The sequence below is a fragment of the Macrosteles quadrilineatus genome, unplaced genomic scaffold (genome assembly GCF_028750875.1).
Source record: "Macrosteles quadrilineatus isolate MER2022 unplaced genomic scaffold, UCM_ALF_1.0 Scaffold_4__1_contigs__length_99947679, whole genome shotgun sequence".
Classification (NCBI taxonomy): Eukaryota; Metazoa; Arthropoda; class Insecta; order Hemiptera; family Cicadellidae; genus Macrosteles; species Macrosteles quadrilineatus.
The window spans coordinates 31,734,923-31,751,015 of record NW_026542597.1 but is presented as its reverse complement, the minus strand read 5'-3'; the positions used below and the strand labels follow the sequence as shown (position 1 = coordinate 31,751,015).

Here is a 16,093-nt window from a genome sequence, read left to right as displayed (position 1 = left end):
CATTATAACCGTGTCATTCAATCATATAAATTCTGTTTTAGCTATTCAGTAAAGCCATTATGAGTAGTATTAAAAACTGAAGGGTGTATAATACATAGTGTGATATTCATTGTGACACATATTAAACATTCATCGATAAACTTTCATGTCACACGAACAAACAAAAGACTATGGCTATTGCAATTCTATTATCAACGAGTGTAATGTCAATGTAAGATTTTTATTACATAGCATTAAGATAATACTGTATTTCATCCTCCAGAATGTATTAAGGATTGTACTGGTATCACAATACGAAAATATGAGATACCTTTTCTCATTCAGTTCATTTCTGTTTAATACTATTTGTCAACCGGTCTTTGTATATCATCTTATTCTTTTTTGTTATATTGAATGCATTAAAATGGTATGTAAAATTGAAAACTAAATTGAAGTGTTTTTTTATAAAATGTTCTCATTAGTTTTAGTGGCTAATAAAGCTACTTGCTAAATACTCACTTAATAATTTATTTGAATGGTTCTCGATTTCAACATTTGTAGGATATTTCTTGAGTTAAGAAATGGTTAATCAGTGAAGTATTTGATATGTATAATCTTCCACTGTTTTTCGTAATATACACTTAAACTGTTTTTGATAAATATAAGATTACAATTTTACTCCAAATGTCCCTAGATAAACATTTATTGACATTCTTAGAATGTTTTGAATGTAACAACAGTGAAGCAAATCAGTGTATTTACGTCACGGAAAGGTTCAAATATGGGCCGAGACACAGAAATAGCCACTGATCGACCTTCGTAGGCCACTGTGGCTATATCAGACTCATAGGACGGATTGTAGATAATCCGCACATTGATCTTCCCATCCTTTATATTGGTTTGTATTATACAAATATTTAACGCCCGTTATTTTGTCCAAATATTGTATTCAAAAACTATTTCTAGTAAAAATAGGGTTTACTACAAATTATTAAAAACTACCTAGTATGGTAAGTAGTTAATTTTACCTTTTGGATCTTTGAAACATAAAAGTACTCTCAGGAAAATGTTATTCGGCATTCTTAAAATTGATCTTCCACTACCATGAGGTATACGACTCAGCTATAATAATAATAGAGCGTAAACAAAGGTGTAAATAAACTTTTAAAGCTACAAATTGTATAATATATACATATATATATGGATATTCTTCTATCATTCTTGGTCACTAAACACAAAGTGCGTTGAATAGAGTCAAATAAACAAATATTTAAAAAGAATGCTAAAAGTATGGCACAAGGTTTAATTTCAACAAAAAAATTATTTCTCAATAAATGTGAACAAAAACGAGACAACATTCGATAAATTACAATAGCAGTAGCATTAAATACAATATCCTGGCTATAGTAAATATAAAACAAACAAATATATTTAGAAATTTGGGGAAAATTCAATAAGTTTTGTTATGGAATAGAAATTATATTTACATTATTTTACGATATTTTAGAATATTCTTTTCTAAAAAAAATTAATAGAAATTGAATATACGTATACTTACAAGTAAATAAAAGATCCTTATATTAAATAACAGGTGTTATTCAGTTGATATCATTATAAATTCACTTATTGCAATTGATTAATTTAAATTGGATGGCTTTTCTTTTCACAAACGGTATCAAAATATGAGTTGTGATATAAAATTACCAAACATTTACTTTGAAGGATTAACTCAAGGATAACTAAATTAAAATCGCCTAGGAAACTATAGCTTTTTCAAAACATTGTTTGTATCGAAATCCAAGTTACTTTTAAATAAATCTGAATACTGTATTTTGTTTCAAAATGTCTGTGATACGAGTGTTATCGTGTTTCTTGAAACCCCAAAGGTTAGGAAAGTTCAAGAGTATAAACAGTACTGTCCCAAACTTGAAACTCCACAATGAAAGCTCAAACCCAATACCGAACAGATTGAATGAATACATGAAACTAAAACAACCGCAGGAACGGTGTACCGCAGTATACACTTGGATAGATGGCTCTGGTGTTAACATGAGGGACAAAACAAAGGTGTTGGACTTTGTGCCAGAAGTGATCTGTCAACTACCCGTGTGGTCGTATGACGGTAGTTCTACAGATCAGGCTACCGGGGACAACTCCGACGTATACCTGGTACCTGTAGCGATGTACCCAGACCCCTTCCGTGGAGGTGAAAACAAAATTGTTCTGTGCGAAACTTATGACTCTGACAAGAAGCCGACACCGACAAATCTCAGGAGATGTTGTTTTGAATCATTGGAGAAAGCAGCTGCTGAGAAACCATGGTTTGGGTTAGAGCAGGAGTATACGATGATGAACACTCACCCGCATCCTTGGCCATACATGTGGCCAGTGGGCTACCCTGGCCCTCAAGGTAATCATATGAAAACCGTTACGATTAGTGTGCAAAGACATTTAGTGTTTGCTTAAGTATTAGGGGTTTTACAATTTTTCTAAACCTAGCAAATTCCCCTGTAGGGAAGAAAGTAGCTGTAAAAATGGCTTTTGAATATTTTGACCTGAGATAGTGGTAAAATGGTTATCAACATGCACAAGGTTCATGACAACGGTTCAGAGACGAAAACTTGGAATGATCTGCAAAACAAAACAACATTTATAAGAAATATTTTTTTATATTTCCTTACTTTGCTCAAGGGTTCTACGAGTTGAAAAATATGAACTTGTCTAACTAGGTTATACGTCTTGGATCTTAAAGTGAGATATCTAAATGTTACCTATATATAAAGCCAAAAGTACCCATTAACTTTTGAGAAAACTACAAGTCACACCCCACTAAACCATATACTTAAAATGTTCGTCATGACGAGAAACCTTGAGCAAAATTATCCATTATTTCATAAAAAATTGCCCTATAAGGTCGTAATTGCTTTCCAAAGGGAACTTTCCATTTACCTAATGTTAAAAATACCTCAGCTGTTATTATTTGTTTGTATTCTGTTTTGTTTATTTCATCTTAACTTAACCAATCAATAGTTTTAATTATAATAATGTAGTAAAACGGGGTGGAGCCCGTGGGTAACAGCCATCGATCTCTATTTTTGGTTATACTTAACAAAATATTTGCTACCATATGGAAAGAGGCAATATGATAGCAATAATCTTGTTAGGGATCTTTAGGAGTATGTGATTTTTCAATTCACTAAACTAATGATTAGCAACTGTAGTTCTCTTGCATGAAAATAAGTCATTCTCCTCTTTATTACTACATTGTAGAATATTTTCTCCTAATAAAAAAATAATTTTTACCTCTCTTAGGCTTAAATTCTTTGAAGTATAAAGTTAGGTAACTGCATATTTCTGATTTTAAATGTGAAGGTCCCTATTACTGCGGAGTAGGAACAGGCAAAGCTTACGGCCGCAGTATAGTCGAAGCACATCTCCGAGCGTGCTTATACTGTGGCATAAATGTCTCCGGCACCAACGCGGAGGTGATGCCTTCGCAATGGGAGTTCCAGGTAGGCCCGTCAGAGGGAATAGCAGCCGCTGATGACTTGTGGGTCGCCAGGTACCTGCTGCACCGGATAGCTGAGGAAGCCGGAGTGGCAATCAGCTTAGATCCGAAGCCCATCGAGGGCGATTGGAACGGAACCGGAGGCCATGTCAACTTCTCAACAGAAAAGATGAGACAAGAAAATGGTCTCGCAGAGATTGAAAAAGCAATTAAAAAGCTCGAGGCAAACCATGCAAAACACATCAAAGTGTACGATCCCAGAGGTGGAAAAGACAACGAGAGAAGGTTGACAGGACATCACGAGACTTCATCGATAGACAAGTTCACCTGGGCGGTCGCCAGCCGCAAGGTCAGCGTCAGAGTCACAAGGGAGGTCCACGAAGCTAAGAAAGGATACCTGGAGGACCGTCGACCTTCCGCAAACGCTGACCCCTACGCCGTGTGCAACGCTTTAGTTTGCACAATATTGTTGGAGTAGTTTTTGTTTTTTGTGTAAATTGGTTTGCCTTTAAGTTATTAAGATAATAAACGATTTAGAAATGTATTGTAACCGTTATAATATTCTACTGTAAAGGTCACTTTACTGGCAATCATCATAATGTACACAACAATGTGTTGATACAACAAGATAAAAAAATCACTGTTACATATAACCTTTGACTATTATATAACATAATGGCTGTAACATATAATATTGACACCAATAATTATAAATCTCTGGTCAGAAAACCATGCTAGAAACAAGGTAGTAGAAATTTCATTAAAAACAGATTTATTTCATATTTAAATAACATTAGTTTAACAGTAGACAGATTGGGAAGGTAAAAGATAGTCTTTTTTGTTAAATGTTAATAGTTCAGTTTGAAATAAACCAAATTTCCTAGGTTGATCAAGCAATGTTCATAAGCAAGCAAACTACAATAGTTTCCTCGTATTTCGATAGGAATAACACAAACATTTTAAAATTGATCTATTTTAAAATTTTCTCCTTAACTATAAGATCATAAAAACGTTTTAACACAATAATAATAACGTTTAAATAAGAACTTAATCTCTAAAGAAAATGAATGCAAGAATATAATCCTATACTTAGTTAAGGTAGGAGTGAATAATAGAATACATAATAATTACCTATATATATATATATTACCCATCTCGTGATATAAGTATGAATTGAGGTGCGAGGGATGGCACAGTAATCATTAGAGCTGCCTCACTGTATATATTGGGTCGAGGAGCTCAATATCTCTAATGAGAAGCCGCCTCTATACACTTGATATACACTATATACTAATCATCTTCCTCTTTGAAACTAAACGGCTTATTAAAGCACATTATAATACTGTTACTATATTAAGGTTAGTCATTTGTCTAACTACAAATTAGCTTTGCGAATGAAAAAATAGTTTGGAATTTTTTCATTAATGTAGGTTCTAGATACTGCATTATCACTTCGAAAAGATATATTGGTGATTGGCGGTATGTAAATTTGAGGCCTCAAAGACCGAAGTTCCGCTATCTACCAATAAAACAGCTTGCTCCAGTTTACAATATTAACTAGTATAGAATAGAATATTTGTTAATTTTATCTTTTCGAATCGGATAAATATTAAATAGTAACAATACTAACGGTACGTAATAATTCTCAATAATATTACATAGTAAGAATAACAATTAGTTGCTAATGCAAATATACACAATTTATTTATTTTAATATTTTATATACAATACAGTGACGTCGTCGTTGAAGTAACTAGCCATAAACACTCGACCAAACGAAAACGTATTATTTTGTACGTTATACAGTAATTAAATTAAAATCTTTCAAATTATACTGTTGTTGATTATACTGAAACTGAGATTCAAACTCTTTTGATAAAAAAAGTATAAATCATTTAATTTAAAGATTAGTGTAGTTAGCTATGCATTCAACCATTCTGTGTTTATGTATGAGATTAATTTCTGAAATTGTCCCAGCAAATGGTTTTAAGCTATATAATTGGATCGTACAAGTTAAAATAGCTTTAACACATATTTACAGGTTATGTGTAAGGGACTTAGGTTTCAAATTATTTGTTTAATAGTTGTAAAAATGTTTAAGATTAATTTTATTTTAAATATAATTGTCTAACTTTATTATTTAGAATTTATCGACAAGTAAATATATAGAATAAGGTCTGATTATGAAATAAAAAGTATATAAAATAGGTTTGAACTAAGGGTAAAGGTTGGATGATTGATTATATAAAACCTACTCTAGATAACACGGGTATAATAAAATCACTGATGTACAGTAACATGAAGATAAATCAGTTGCTATTTCTGTTACTCGACCCTTTTGTCTGTTACTTGACCTTTTTGTGTGTTTTTTTTTCTATAACATAAATACACCGATGTGTTTCCTCGTTCTCTTATACTACGATCTCTGTGAGTTTTAGGTTACACTTACTCAATATATAAGTAGGGAAATTGTATGTAAATATTCATTTATCAGCTTTGATAACTTTGATAACTATTCAACGGTTGAATGACGAACAAACATCTTACCACAGTGCTTGCAAGCCTTTCTCAATCTAGCTAAAACGTAGTTAAGATAGTTTATAGAAGAATTTAAGAGAATAATGAGGTAATAGAAATACCCTGCTTTACATATAGTTATATAGTAACTATCATTATGCAATTAGATATATCGCTTAGTGAATAACACGATCTCTACTTTTTAGACGGTTGCGTCAAATAATAAATTCACAATCGTCCAAAGCGCTGGGAAAGTATTATTCAATTCGTAATATCAATTACCTCTAGTTACATGCCGTTTTAAGATACTTCAACATAATCCATCAATTTGAAAAAAAATAATGCTTAGGTCACCTGTTTTGTTTTCAGCCGACGTCAACCCCTACGTCCAGTTAAAGTTTCAGCCAGGTAACTAAGTACTGTACGCACAGTAGGAGTTAAACCTCTCTCAACAAAATTAAATCTGGCTATACGGTTGATGAGAAAATCTAGTGATTCTGACGCCATTCGCAAAAGTTTTCACAATTTTTCCTAAGTAAATTATTAGTATAGTAGGTAAAATTTTAAATAAGAGAAAAAAACAAGTGTGTTAGCTATTTATATATTACTAGGGGCCCATAGCAGCAATTGCTGTCCTTCACCTCCGTTGCAATTTGACCTTAACCAGTCCCCATGCTGTGCACCATCCCTAAATACTCTCCTTCGTAGTCGCGGTCTTTCCTAAGATAAATTTTAACACTGCATTACCATTAAAAAACAAATACCCCCGCCGCAGCAAACCTGCCGACTAAGCGAATTTCCATTTGTCTGAATTGATTTTCAGTTAAATATATTTTAATAACATTAGGTTTAACGAGTACCTAGGTTTGCTGCTACAAGGAAACTAATAAAGTGTGTCTTTGAGTAAAATATTGATAGCTTAGTACAAAATAAATAAATTTGCCAAGTTTGATCAAAATATATTCATAAACAAGCAAACTACAACATTTGACAATATTCTCCATAAGAATAACACGGGAATTTTAAATTTACAATTTTTTTAATTTTCTCCGTTACTTATAATCGAACAAAAATACTTTTATATACTAAATTATTTGTTTTTTAAGCTCTTTAAAAAGGTCTAAAGAGAAATTGGGAAATTTTGTGTTTTGAGGGTCAAAAGTGAGAAAAACCAATTTTTACCCCATAAAACCCCCCGTAAAGCCCCGTTCTCATGGTCCGATCGTGCTGGTTCGCGAACTCATTCAAGTTTATCCTGCTTTACACCTTTAAACCAAATTTCATCAAAATCGGACAAAAATTATCGCGTTCACGGACGTATATATATATATATATATATATATATATATATATAAGTCTATATATATATATAATATATATATATATATACATATATAAAAATTTGAACGAATAGTGTTTTTGGCCTCTGGGGACATCAAAATTAAAAAGTAAATCGGTCCCGGGTCTAGGTCTTACCGTGCCACCTACGGTAATAGCTACTTCCCTATAGGGAAATTCGCTAAAACGATGGTTTTATTTAAGATTTAAAAACAGAACTCTGAAATCAATAAAAAACAAACACGCAATATTTTCATCAGCTGGTATATTTAAAGCAACTTATAAAGGGTGGAGCGCGGGAAATTGCTATTTTGAGTTGCAGGTGGTTGGCAGCACTGTTAGTCAAAAAGAGGCGGAAGTGGGCGATGATTGTTGTGACTGACCGGAAGTTTGTCTTCAGCTCATTTTGAGTTGCCATCATGGAGTGGACACGTGAGGAGCGTTCATTTTGTGTTGAAGCATATTTTTCAAATAACTACTCGATAATTGCAGTGCAACGTGCTTTTCGTTTGCGTTTCGCTGTTTCCCCACGCGGACGTGTTCCTGGACGGCAATCAGTTGTGAATTGGGTGAATGCATTCAGGACAGCAGGGAATGTGTCATCTGTACGAAGAGGACCTGCGAGGAGTGTTACAACACCACAAAATATCGAACGAGTTAGAGCAGCAGTATTGCAATCTCCGAAACGCTCTGCTCGGAAGCAAGCACTTGCTCTTGGCATTTCAAGGCGTTCTCTCCACCGGATTCTCCATAGTGAACTGCATTTCCACCCATATAAAATGTGTGTGGTCCAACAATTGTCAGCACGGGATTATTTGACACGACGAACATCTTGTGAAGACATGCTTGCAACCATACCTCGTGACGCAATTGTGTTCTTTTCTGATGAGGCACATTTTCATCTCAGTGGGTGTGTAAACAAGCAAAACATGCGGTACTGGAGTGACACAAACCCCAGAGAAGTTCATCAGAGACCTCTGCATTCGGACCGCGTCACTGTGTGGTGCGCCTTATCACGAGTAGGCATCATTGGCCCTTACTTTTTTCCGGCAACTGTGAATGCTGAACGTTACCTAACTATGCTCATGCTGCAGGATTTTTTCCATCCAGCACTTGAGGCAATGCAATTAGAGGATACATGGTTTCAACAAGATGGTGCCACTGCACATACAGCGAGAGTTACCATTGATCTTTTGAGGCAAATGTTTCCTGAACGGCTCATCTCTCGCAATGGTGATCTGAACTGGCCGGCACGCTCACCAGACTTAGCTCCATGCGATTTTTTCCTTTGGGGTTACCTGAAGTCCAAGGTGTATTGCAACCGTCCCAAAACCCTGGAAGACCTAAGGAACAATATTGCTGCTGAGATTGCCAGAATACCAGTCGACATGCTTGAAAAAGTGCATGAGAACTTCAGAAAACGTATGCAGCAGTGTGTGGATCGGGAAGGTCAACATTTGCCAGATATAATATTTAAAACAAAATAATTTGTAAATTCCATTACTGTTCAATGTAAGTGAAATATAAAATTAAGTTTCTACATGTTCATAATTTTTTTATTCCACTCCCAAATAAGCAAATTACCGCGCTCCACCCTGTAGAAACACTGTAGCAGTGCTTCCATTAGAAAATGGCTGGATCTTTGACGGCCTGTGCGGCAGAGCAGGGGTAGTTTTTGACACTTCTGATATTTTTCTCACCGTCCTTTGGACCTTAAGCTTTAAAATGAATCCTCAACTGCCTAACTTTTCCCTAGCTCGAGATATTTCGTGGGGACCGATTCACTTACGGAATGAATTATATAGATAATATTTACCTACATGAAGTATTTTAAACACTCGACACTTGTAATCGAAGAGCTCGACACGACGACGGTGTTACAAAGAGTCGTTGCACGCGACAGTCAAAAGTGTTGAAACGAATAAAACTTTATATCTGTTTAAGCCGCAGCTATGCACGCAAGTAAGCGTTCTGATCGGTGTCCTACCAAGCTGGTTCGTGACCACTTGAATAAGTGTTTAATAACGCAACGTGACATCTGGGGTGTCTGCTGCACATTTCAACAATAAACAGCTGAATGTTATAAGTTGTATAATGTATAAATTTGTTAGGATTTTAATCGGTTGATGCAATACGAGTACTCTTTTAAAAAAGTAATAAGATCTGGTTATATCATAAATTTATTTTATTGTTGTCGATAATACATCTCTTAGAGAAATGTAGTTTAAAGTTGTTTATGTAGAGGAGTCTGAGATTACAACAATGTTTGTAAGGAATGTGCATATCATGAATAAAACCTTTTTAAGAACTACAATGCAGCTGAAAAGGAGACGTACAAAAATAAGGGACTACTTTTTGAATTGGACTTAAAATTATAAAACTATCAATACCTGATCAGATTATAATTATTAAATTGTACCTAAATATCCCTCGTATGTTTTTAAACTAAAAATTAATTAAAAAACTATATTTCTCTAGAGTAAGCTAAAGTTTTATGAGAGGAAATGCCGAAATAATAAAAAAATTATCAACACACTTTAATTGGGATACAATGTAATAAAAAACCAATATCTTCACACTCAAAGCTTCTCAAAAGCACTCAACCAGACCTCACGAGAAACCAATTTAATTGACACTAATTATTTAGAAACTTTACAACCTAATTCATCAACTAAAATATTATATTACCAATACCACACTGCAATTGAACAACGATATCAAATCTGACAAATGAGACTCCAACAGATGTGGACATGTGTTGACAAGTGGGTGGCTATGTACTGAACAGCTGTTAGGGCGGGGGCGTGACTGTTACCATGGTAACACGACGCTCTACATCGATTGGTGGGGCGACCTACATCTCCGACCTACTAGCCCCAGTATCACACTGTCAGTATCACTGTACCCCTCAGAGTGTTCTGGTAGGGCTGAATGAATGATTGTAAAATTGAGCTGCTGCTTTGTCGACGAGGTGACTGTATGCTCGGGATAGTCAAAGAGTAGTTTAGGCTAGTTGGTAAGAGGGTTGGTATCTTTACTTAAACGAGACAAAACGTTTGATAAAAAAGAGGGGTAGGCCTATTGCAATTGATGTTTTTTTTACTTTTCTTATTTTTGAGATTTTTAGCTCTAGGCTTAAATCCTCTTAGTCTTTCAAAATAAATGGCCATATCAAATATAAATAGTAAAGTGGTCTTATATTTTTCTTATTCTTGCACCAGATATTATAAACTGACTATTTCTTACTAACCTTTCGTAAACGGTTACATAATACAGTCTCACACACAAAATGTATGAACAAAAATGTAAATCCCGTCGATATTATCAAGCCTTAGTTAAGTGGAAACTGAGTACTTCATAAAAATATCCGGTAAGTAGGAAGGTAACATATTTCCCATGAATACTCAAAGGTAGCATATGGGTAAGCCGCAACATGATACAAATTTTGGGGTATATTTGCCCATCCTTAACAATGAAAAATACCCGAAGATTTGGGATATTGACTGTCAAGTTTAGAAAACGGTTCACCTGATCTTACCTTAGAAGTCTATATTCTTATATATATAAACTATATTCCAATAAATTGCCTATGTGATAGTTCCAAAATGCTTTTAGACAAAGTTTATGCTGATAACATAATTACAGCAAAACACACTTTTATTTCAATTAATTATACAAACTGTGTTTATCAATCAATATAATTCAAGTACGTGAATTGACGTGAGAGAACTTTTCATGTGGTTGTTCTGTGTGTTATGTATGTGAAGTTCATTAAAATAAATATTTAACTACATCATTGACTTTGCATGTAATGTAAAAATTTGAAGCCAAGAAAATAGATGAAGTTCAGGACCTTCTCACCAGAGGGTACTAGTGTATTGGGTTAAATATTAATCAAAATCAAGGCAGTATCTTAGCAAATAGCTGATTGATTTATCACTTAACACAGAATATTCTCAATAGTAGTTAATATACCATCTCAACAGATTGCACCATATTTTTGGCTTCAAAATTTTACATTATTTGGTAAGTCTATTCTGTGTATTGTCAATCACTACATTTAAGTATTTGAAATCAAAACAGGGCGATATGCAATGTATTCCTACCTTTATTCTTAAGCGTTTTAGTTTTTTTTTGTGTTTTCATACAACACCAGTGTTACCTAATCTATCAATTAAAGCAGTATTAACGTTCCGCTCCAAGTGGTGATTCAATTTAACATATCCGTAAAACCAATTAAAATAACGGTCCCATTAAGACGTAATTTATACGGTGATTGAATCTGTTCTTCGTGAAATTGACAATCAACAGCAGGAAATTAAAGAAACAATCAGCGGGTTTGGTGAAGTGGTGTGTGTGGGTTGGGGGGGGGGGGAGAGGACCTGACACGATTTATTGCGGAATGATTGCAAGAAGAGTCTGACTCAATCAATACATAGGACAGACTGACGATTGCGCGGCACTCAAACACAAGGGATAATCATTGTTACTAAAATACCCTCGTCACAGCATCACTCCAAACATTTGCTAATACTTTTTCCAAGTCTGATTTAAATGTATACTCGCGTGAGTAATAATAAAAAAGGACCTTCGACTACGTTTGTAGTTATACTTAAGAGAAAACCTCCCAATTTTTTATTAATTGTAAATCCTGCATATTTTTGTTTTCTCCTAATATACACACAATGATCAATGAAAAACCTTACGCAGATTTCATTGCGTATGATGTTATTTTAGAATCGAAAGAATGTTTGAACAAAAACTGTATACACCTTCTATAGGAAAAATGTATTGTTCCAGTTTTTATATAGAAATATTCTACTTATTAATTAATTAGTTGAGACGGATACATCACCCTAGGTGCGTATTTTGACCCAAATATGAATGAAGGATGAGTGTAGAATGGTGTGAGATGATCTGTGTAGCTTTGTTACTGACTATGATCAGCTGTTTCATTGACCAGGATCATTTTATTTAAAGCCCAATGACCAGGAACAGCTGGGCCCAGTTTCGAACCACCAAAAGCTACTGATTATTCTCAAGATCGAACCGGTGACCTTTTGATTATCAGGCGAACACATTATCCACTAAGCTACCCAGCGGAGTTAATTAATTAATGTCACTGTACTGATCAAATGGTTGCTGTGCAGTGGCTTTTAGGTTTATTTATGTTATAAAATAAAAACTTAGATTGGCTATCAATGGATTTGAACTACGATACACTTCTGTAAAGTAATAATTTCAATATAGGTATGTGTATGTATTTAGAAACTCTGCTTTACAATACAATTTCTTATAAACTATTTTTAAATCATGCCATGCCCAAAGATTGTAAATTCTATGTCTCCAACAGCTATCACGGTAAAAAAAAAACAAATAAGAAAACATAAATTTCAATAATATACCCTCAATGAGAGGCTCAAGCGACCCCTTCCTGATTTTATATAAGCTGAATATATCTATTCTATATGGTATGTCTACTCCAGAACTCCAAGCCCAATAATGGTATCAATAGTACAGTATTTATAACTTATCCATCCATCCCAATGGAGTGGCCAACGACAATGCACAATTCAGGAGGCTGTGGATCATCAACAATGCACACATGACGGCAATGCAACCGGAAACGCACGTGTACCGGATATGAACCACTCTCAGTACACGTCACATGTCAAATGATTGATTGTGTCCTTGCATTGCATTATCAATGTTAACAATCTAGTTATTATGAAAAAGTGTTAAAAGGCTAAACTTTTAAACGAAGAAATATTTTTCCTCATGTTAATAACGTAAACATTTTTAGAAACATCTATATGGCAATTATAATATTTTTCTGTATATAAATAGGAGTGATAATTAATTGTCTTTGTGGTACTTTCAAGGTCTGGGAATGGGGTGGTCTAGTGGAGAATCCTGGGACTTCCGTCACCAAGGTCCCGGGTTCAAATCCCACTAATTACTATCTAAGTTATCCCTAAGAGTTGCCACATCACCTAAGTCCATCCTATTGTTATGAGTAACACGTTTTCAGGCTAGAACTTACGTCCTAAGGTATGAAGGTGGGACATGAAAAAGGACCTGGGGCCATTGAACAGTTTTTAAGGTTCCGTAAGTAAATATATAAGCCATTTTAATTGGGTTTAAATAGTCAATATAATGTTATATCATAAATCAATATTAGTTCGAGCTATAAATAGCTAAAAATCTTTTTTTTTTATTTTATATAAAAGAAAAGAAAACGGGTACTAAGTGATTTATAAAATTATAAGTAATATTTTAAGCATATTAAAATAGTGTTTATACAAATCACGATTAGTAAATAAATGTGATATTGCAATCCCTTATAACATTAAAGGGCCACTATGATAATGAATTTGAGTATTTTAGCCCCAATGAAATGAAGATCTCCTTTCAAATTTAAATCAAACGTGTAAAGCATCAACTATTTGAACGAACTTGTGAATCAGTCCGATCCACGGGAAAGGAGTTCAAGGAGAAGTGTTCAGAAATTTCCAACAATTATATAGGAACATTATTTTACCGTTTGACTACGGATATTAAGATTATTACATTTTAATTTTACTTTTTCGTTGCTAAGATTTTAGAATAGAGCTTTTGAAATTATTTAATTTTCAATTAGTGTGAGATAGGTAAGTTTACAACATTTGTAAAAACATTATTGTACTTTTTATATTCAACGTACAAGTTTTGGTTTTCAAAAAAGGGGTACAAACTCCCAACCTCCATAAAAGTGAATGCATATGGATTAAACGATTGCCTATATACCATAGGTCCGATATAAGACCCAACTATGGTATTTAGCTAATGGTTAAACTAAAAATGCGTAGCTTAAAAAGTCAGGTAACACAATAGGTGGACTTGTGAAGTTCACTTGTTTATATTTTTAAAATCAGCAATATAACATCAACAATATAGTATATGATCGTTTTTAAGCTTGTCTGAAATTAAATTATCAGATCACTAAATAATAAATAATGTGATTCTAATGCATATTTATTTAATTCTGATTTAGTGATACATCGAGTGTTATGTATACAGAGTAATGTACATAGAGTTATGTATAAAGAGTAATGTACATAGAGTTATGTATACAGAGTAATGTACATAGAGTTATGTATACAGAGTAATGTACATAGAGTTATGTATACAGAGTAATGTACATAGAGTTATGTATACAGAGTAATGTACATAGAGTTATGTATACAGAGTAATGTACATAGAGTTATGTATACAGAGTAATGTACATAGAGTTATGTATACAGAGTAATGTACATAGAGTTATGTATACAGAGTAATGTACATAGAGTTATGTATACAGAGTAATGTACATAGAGTTATGTATACAGAGTAATGTACAGAGAGTTATGCACATCAGTAATGTGTCAGGTATTATCAGCTCAGGAAATCTCTCCTAAACCGGATATAGGTAATATAGGTAATATCTTTCCGCGAGAAAATAAATGCCTTATCATTGTTTTCATGTTCATGTTTTATGCATCGAGATATAAACATGGATCGCGCGCTGTGTAGCAGCCGTGCGGCCCAGCTACAGACGTCTCCTCCCACCACGGTCGAGCTACAGACGTCTTCCCCCACCACGGTCCAGCTACAGACGTCTCCCCCCACCACAGTCCGGTCATACCTGCCGCTCAGTCATTGAATGTAATGTTAGTGTACGCTTATTATAACAACTAAGCTTAATGTGGTTGCATTATATAACAAGCATTAAATGTATTTAACAGCATTTACTGTTTACTTCGTAGATTTTTTTCTTGCTCCAAACCACGCACATCTGCCGTAGTTATACGCTGGTTGCGCCCGTGGTTGACCGGACTGTGGTGGGGGTGTCTGTCCGGACCGGACCGAGTTTCGGCTCACGCAACACATACAGCGCACCATCGTGTTTAAATTTCGATGGTTTTATGTTACATACGAGTTTTATCTAAGAAACTTGTCGCCAAAACATTAACCTAAGAAATTTTAGTTTCGCGAGAGACATCGATGTCGTGCGATTCATCTCGTGGGGTTTTTGGATCCTCAAAAAGGCCAGTACCTCATTAAAAAGGGGATTTTTAGGATACCCATCGTGCTATTTAACATGTTTTGGATGAATACGCATATACTATAAGTTTACTGCACAGTTAACCATTCAAAGGCAATACTTGCCAGCAGTGACAGGCACACACAACCCCAATGATAGCTCACCTGCAAACAAAGAAAAAAGCACATTAGTAAAATATATTTGAAATTTGGAGAGTACAAATGGCAGGCTAAGTTTGAGAAGTGTTACTTGGGTTATTTTTAGATTTGTTTTCTAAATAAAATATCCATGATAGTAACGTATTCATCATATTGATATTTGGTGATGATAATAATTATGAGATTTTGCATTGCAGTGTCCTGTGTCGGCTCTTCATTAGGTTGATCAGTCTTTATATGATAACAAATCTGGACAAAGTCTAAATATTTTGGATCCAACCAAATCATTTTGTTAAAATTTTATTGTAATAAAATAGCATTAAAGACATTGAATATTGAAATTTCTCTAGTGGCGTTCTACAGAAATCTTACCATACATAATATATTATATCACTACAGATAAGCCTTGGTCAGGTCATAGCAACAGTACCTTAGCAACAGTATCGTACCCTGGTGTCTAACAGCTCTGGGAACAATATCTCCATGCTTAACAGCATCTAGATAATACGCGCCATTTTATTGCAGACCTAA

The 16,093-nt window shown here is 34.3% G+C and overlaps 2 protein-coding genes across 2 annotated transcripts in view; one reads left to right on the top strand and one right to left on the bottom strand.

Moving 5' to 3' along the window:
• The window catches only part of LOC128991961 (protein tipE), a 152,891-nt gene that overhangs the window by 22,677 nt on the left and 114,121 nt on the right, over positions 1–16,093 (bottom strand). The window lies entirely within an intron of this gene.
• Positions 1,775–4,037, top strand: LOC128991960 (glutamine synthetase-like). The gene is made up of 2 exons (XM_054415273.1): positions 1,775–2,389; positions 3,352–4,037. Exons 1-2 carry the CDS (start codon positions 1,822–1,824, stop codon positions 3,963–3,965), a joined length of 1,182 nt encoding a protein of 393 aa, XP_054271248.1. The 5' UTR covers positions 1,775–1,821; the 3' UTR covers positions 3,966–4,037.